General features: G+C 42.9%; 1 protein-coding gene across 4 annotated transcripts in view; it reads right to left on the bottom strand.

The window, feature by feature from the left end:
* The window catches only part of Ate1 (arginyltransferase 1), a 115962-nt gene extending 110187 nt beyond the window's left edge, over window positions 1–5775 (bottom strand). For 2 of the 4 annotated variants that reach the window (XM_028769396.1, XM_028769395.1), the window contains exons 1-2: window positions 5676–5775; window positions 2076–2139 (exon numbers count right to left, since the gene is read on the bottom strand). In XM_028769396.1, the coding sequence (XP_028625229.1) occupies window positions 2076–2139; window positions 5676–5760 (149 nt within the window). In that variant the 5' untranslated portion in view covers window positions 5761–5775. Of the gene's footprint in view, window positions 1–2075; window positions 2140–5154; window positions 5282–5675 lie in introns of those variants that run through there. The other 2 variants (XM_028769393.1, XM_028769394.1) reach the window with 1 other exon arrangement.
* Window positions 5776–6480: the final 705 nt, after the last annotated feature.

The following is a 6480-nucleotide window of genomic DNA, read 5'->3' as shown; positions in this document are numbered from 1 at the left end:
ATACACACCTGCATTCACATGTACATGATACCATACAGACACACACCGATAATTTTAAAAATTATAAAAATCTTTTAAAAATAATAAAAAAAAATGTCCATGAGGCTGTAGGACTGATGGAGCCTGCTTAGGATGGCACATACACACAATCGCCCATGTACCTCAGTACCACACAACCAGCCTCAGTTATAGACACTGCAGACAAGTCAGGGATAGAACCATTCGTCCATTTCTTAAGCCAGAGTCATTTTAGACTATTTCTCTAACTCACCTCTATATCCTATCAGAAAACATCTATGTGTAAAACATATCTAAATTTATCCTCTCCTCATCGACACTAAGATAAGATAGAAGTCCTTGTTTCTTCTCTGGAACGCTGTCTTCCTGCCTCTCAAATACCTCTCTGACATACAAATGAACCTCTTGAAACAAGTTACATCACATCACTCTCATAGAAACTCTCTGAATGTCACCCTAAACGTGATCCTTCTGTCATCCAAAATCCTACAACACCTAACCCTCATCTACATTGAGACTCACATTAAATTTAATGAGTATTAACATTTTAACTGGTTTGCTCAATCCTAGCTTTAAAAAACACTAGCATTCAGTACTTAATGCTTATGTTATTTACATTTATATAAGAAAATTTCCCAAGTTACTTCAAAATAACTATCCAGCCATGCTTGGTGGTGTATACTTTTAACCACAGTGCGCAGGAGGTAGACAAATGCCTACATCGATTACCAGACAAGTCAGAGATACATAAAAAGAAAAAAAATTACCAAGAAAACACAGTAGTATGAACAACTACAAAATCAACTGACTAACTGGTGTGTGTCTGAAGGTTCATAAGGCAATCTTGAGTCAGTGAGATAGCTCTGTGGACAAAGGCATTTGCTGCCCAGATTGATGGTCTGATCTCATCCCCAGAACCCACATGGCAGAAGGAAAGAACCCTCCCACAGATTGCCCTCTGAGCTACATATATACTGCAGCACACACAAGCTCATACCCAAACACAAATAAGTAAACATTTCTTAATGATTTTTTTTTTAAAGGCAATCTAGGAACTGGGAAGATGGCTCAGTAGTAACAAAAGCCACTGCTATGTAAGCATGAGGACTAGAGTTCAAGTCCCCAAAGCCAGGTCTGTAATGCTGGATTACAGGAAGCAGAGACAGAAACTCTCTGGAACAAGCTGGCTAGCCCAACTAGCCAAAATGGCACTAAGTCTGAGTATAGTAAGGGAAACTTCTGAAGTAAGCCTCTATACACATGTACACCCAAACAAGTATAAAAACAAAAAGAAGTGAGTCTAGAAAACAAAACTCAGTAGGAAGCCAGCAAAACAGGTCATCAGGAAGGGTGCTTACTGCCAAGCATGCACAAGAGTGCTCTCTCACTCTCTCTCTCTCATCCTCATACATACACTCTCTCTCTCTCATATACATGTATATGTATATATGCACACATAATAAAAATATTTTGAAAACAATTTTTAAATAAATGCTAAGTACCATCAAAAAATTACATTAATTTTTGTTTTTTGTTTTTGAGACAGGGCCTCATCATGTAACCTTGGCTGGCTTGAAGCTCACTATGTAGACCAGGCTAGTCTCAAACTCACGGAGATCCACCTACCTCTGCTTCCCAGTGCTGGGATTACTGGCATGGGACACCACATTCAGCAAAAATTGGTATTAATTTTATAAGATGATAAAGGCATGGTAGATAAGTTAAAGGAAAAATATGTCTTCTCAGATATATATGTTGCAATATGCTTTCTGCAATAATCATTAACATGTAATCTGCTGTCAAAAGCTTTGGAGAGGAGGGAATAATTCCAGTAACTGTCAAAGGTTAGTAATAAGCACACAAGGTATGTTATAATGTATTTTACTTTATGCATAATTTTTAACTTTGCTAATATATTTCTGAGAACAAAAGAACATAATAAACAGTTTCTTAAACTTCCTTATACAGTAAAAGAGTATTCCAAAGGCAATTCTCACTGTGCAGTTATAAAAAGAAACTAAGCAATAACAGAAAGCATCTGTGTTAAAGAACTTTACCTTCTCCATCCTCTGTCTATAAGATCCTGATAATCCTGCACTGTCATGGAATGTGCCCACATGCCTGAAAAAGTAAGTACCATGTTAGTTCCAACATACTGCATTGTCTTCTTGTCAAAACTCTTAAGTGTTCTTTACAAGAAAAAACAGGTAAGTTAGACTAGGTGAGGTAAAACTGCAAAGGCAGAGATAGATGGATCTCTGGGCATCTCAGGCCAGACAGGGCTATCTAGTTAGACCCTATGTAAAAAAATAAATTTAAAATAAAAATGGCAAATTTAGACTAAAATTCTAGAACATTCATATTGGAGTAATAAGTTTGCATGTACTTTACACTTAACATAATACATACAACATAAACAAAAGTAAGATATATTGATTCTAAGATAGGAGTGGTGTCACAAACCTGTAATCCCAGAATTTAGAAGGTAAATGCAGGTAGAGTCAGATGGAACAAGAGTTTAAGACCAGCCTCAGCTATATAATAAATTTGAAACCAACCTGAGTAACATAAGATCCCGTGTGTGTGTGTGGGGGGGGGGTGAATTAAGTCAGGTGTAGCAGCACATGCCTTTGATTCCAGCAGCCAAGAGGCAGAGGTAGGAACATCTCTGAGTTCAAAGCCAGTCTTTGGCTTCAAAGCAAGTCTAGGAGTCCAGGCTGGCCAGGGCTATATAAGAGAGACCCTGTCTCAAAACAGGAACAAAAAAAGAAATCTAATCTAAAGAATCAAATATATCAAAAGTGACTCCAACTCCATTTAATTAAAAATTAATAAAATCTCTATGACATCAATCTAAATCATCACTGGAACTGAAGACTGCATCACACAAACTTTCACAGTCTCTCCAGTGAGTTAACACACTGGCCTCACCTATTTGAGAGTTGTCATTAGTTTACCTCCCGTTGCTATGTGATAAGCACTATGATCAAATACAGTTTAGGGATGAGAGGGTTTATTCATCTTACAGCTCACATCCATCATGGAGGGAAGTCAGACAAGAAACTGGAGGCAGGGCCCTGGAGGCAAGTACCTCAAGGCAGGAATCTAGAGGCAGGAACTGAAGCAGAGGTCATGGAAGAACACTGCTTACTGACTTGTTCTCCGTGGCTTGCTTAAACTAGTTTCTTGTACATCCCAGTAGTCCATGCACAGAAGTAGTGCCAGTCACAGTGAGCTGGACCCTCCTATATTAATCACTAATCAAAAAACTGCCACAAAACACTTAATTAACTACAGGCCAATGGGAGGGAGGCATTTTCTCAGTTGAGGTTTCCTCTTCCCAGATGACTCTAGCTTGTGTCAAGCTGACAAAAAACTAACCAGCACAAAGGTATGTTAGGTTAGTTCTAATACTTGATATGCATAATATGTTTAGCTCAGGCTTGACTCTTAAAAATAGGACACACATATATAGAAATACTCCTGAGGGAACAAGATGACGATAGAGCCTCTGAGGTTATCAATACAGTGGAATAACTATGACGCTACGGGAGGTAGGAGACAAAATGATGGAGATTCACACGTAAAGGCCATTACCTTCTCTTCTTAATGGAATGTAAGCTCTAAGATTAAGTAAGTCCTTTCCTCCCCAAAGTGCACTTGATCATGGTGTTTATCACAGCAATACAAAGCAAACTAATAACTTCAAAAGGCAGTCACTCACTGACACCAACAACTTATTCTGAGCCTCAAATGAATCCTCTGTAGTTTTGAGGCCAGTCAGATACAGGAGGAGTTCCTACAATAGGAGTAACAGAACACCCAACAGAAAGGTGCCTTACAGTAAACATTAAAACTGAAATGTTGGGAATTTATAGTTATTTTTCTAGACGATAAAACTATTCTTCAACAAATCTTGAAACACAAAACATTTATATTGGCCAATTTTCTCTAATACAACTACTGGGGGGAGGGGTGATAAGGTCCTCCCTACTAAAGTATTAGTTTCAGACACATTTATAACATTGACAAATATTATAGTCAGAATATAAAAATTTTGAAAAAGAATTGTATCTCTATCACTCAAAGGCAGCCACTGTCATTAGTCGGTGTGCTTTCTTGGCCTTATTTGAGCCTTATTGGGCCTTATTCCTCTCAGCTGTCACGTGTACTCAGCTGTCATCTGCATCCTGTTTATTTTATTTAACCCTATACTCCAAGCATTTTTCCACTTAACTGGTCTTCATAATCGGTATGTCATGATTGTGTAACTGTCTACCCAAGACCACAGTTCACCTAATAACACACTTTCTCCTAATAAACACTATTAATACATCCATAAACCAGCATACCGCGCTCAGCCAAATCATTCCTCACTTAACCGTCTTTCAAAATGGACAAATGTCTAACCTAAATGTATACTTTCACAGTTATCTTGTTTTCCACCTGCAGGATTATTCTAAATCGTCCATCCTAGATTCTGTATTTGCTAATCATGACACGGCAGACAATAAGTACATATTTGGTTTACAAACAAATCTCCCTTAAGACACCTGAGTGGTGGCACACACCTTTAATCTCAGCCCTCGGGAGGCAGGAGCAGGCTGATCTCTGAATTCCAGGCCAGCCTGGTCTACAGAGTGAGTTCCAGGGCAGCCAGAGATACACAGAGAAAGCTTGTCTCGAAAAGCCAGAACAAAATTAAAAAAAAAAAAAAAACCCTAAATCCTGACAGAACACCGTTGTTGTGGTCTTCGAGGTGGGTTGACACAATGACATAGTATAAATCCCTGATTTAAAATAAATCGAGCAGGTATTTTTATCAAAATATTAAGCAGATCTCGGTTTCCAGTACGTTCTCCCAGACACTTTATCCAAAATGACAGTGAACAGGTGTGCACGCACACGCCCCTCTACACAGGCAGCAGGGGGCCTCGGCTGCCGCGGGGATGCCTGCAGGGCAGCCGTCAGCTCCAAGGAGCCTCCCAATCTCCCTTCCCGCCTCCCAGACCAGCATCCGTTTGCTGAGGAAGCAAGGGTGAAGGACACCCGGTTCATCTCGACGGCCCCCAAGCTGCGGCCACCCAAGTCCCTCACCGACCCCGAAGCAGACGCCCGCCGGCCCGGCTCGCTCACCATGGGAGCGACTGCCAAAGTTGTTCTTGCAATAACCACACTGGAAGGAGGTCTGGTCCTCAAAATACTCTACAAGGCTGGGCGAAGGCGCGCTCCAGGACGCCATCTCTTCGGCCCCGCCGCCGCTGCGCCACCCGGTCCTACGCAGCAGCCGCTGCCTCCGCCTTCGCCTCCACCACCCCACAATGCAACGCGCGCGCCTCCGAAGATCGCGCGAAGCCACTCGCGGCGCTCGCGGGCGGAAAGGACCTGGCACCTTACGTGACTGACGCCGCCCGCGCCATGTAGACTGAGGGCAGCTGTCCGCTATTTCCGTTCCACTTCAGTGAGGGGCGGCTACCCTCTGTGGGGGTGAGGGCGGGAAGACCAGGATGGAAAGGAAGCAGGCTGAGGAGAGACCAATGGGACCTGGAAGCTGGAGTCGGGTGACCAACGGCCTTAACCCGCGATAGAGACCTGCCAGGACGTAGCGAGAGCCTGGCTGGTGCCGGTTACGGCGACCTGGGCGGCGGGACACTCACCACACGACGCCTTGCCCTCCCTGGACTCGCAGTAGCCGCAGTAGTAGCCGGCCTTCAGGCCCTTATATTCCACCACCGAGGCCATGGCCGCCGCTGTGAGTTTGAGGATCGGCCACGCCTCTCAGCGCGGGGAACCGGGGCGGGAGGGCCCAGAGCGCGGGGGTTGCCGGGTTCGCGGCTCTCCGCCCGATCCCCAGGGCCAACCTTTGGCCGTCAACCCAGGTTGCTGGAGTGCGTCTCTGAGCCCTGGGTTAAGTTCCCAGCTCAATCAACAACAATCCTTATCACTGACGCGAGTTATCAGCCCTGTTTACGGATTGGGAAACTGAGGCTCCAGGTTGTTATTCACCTAGTCGTTTTCTGCGCTCTGTGGTTGAAAGGTAACCTCTACGACTGCGCTTGACCACCTGTAAGGAATGATGAGCTGGAGCTGGCCTGATGGTGAGGGTTTTGAAATCGAAACAACTTTGCGACAGCGAAATGCCCAATGACGAAGTGACACTTTTATCTTTTAAAGCGATCTTAAAATATCACTCAAAAAGAATTTTGAACTCTTCAGGCTGAACGTTTAAATAAGCTGAATCCACTCCATGGGTCTCCAATTTGCACGCATTTTTAAAGAGCATGTTTTAGGGAATAAGGTTGTGAGTCAAAGTGTAAAAATGAATGTGTTCTTCTACCAAGGTAATAATATTCCTTAGCTTTTCCCTCTGGGTACACAGACGTTTAAATCTGTCTGGTATAATTCCCATAGTTAACAATAAGGTTAATTCTTTTTTGTAGTGTCTAGAAAGTGCAATCAGAA

This window comes from Grammomys surdaster, unplaced genomic scaffold (assembly GCF_004785775.1).
Source record: "Grammomys surdaster isolate TR1022 unplaced genomic scaffold, NIH_TR_1.0 192, whole genome shotgun sequence".
In the NCBI taxonomy this organism is placed as follows: domain Eukaryota; kingdom Metazoa; phylum Chordata; class Mammalia; order Rodentia; family Muridae; genus Grammomys; species Grammomys surdaster.
The sequence above is the reverse complement of the archived record's forward strand: the minus strand, read 5'-3'. Positions and strand labels throughout refer to the sequence as shown.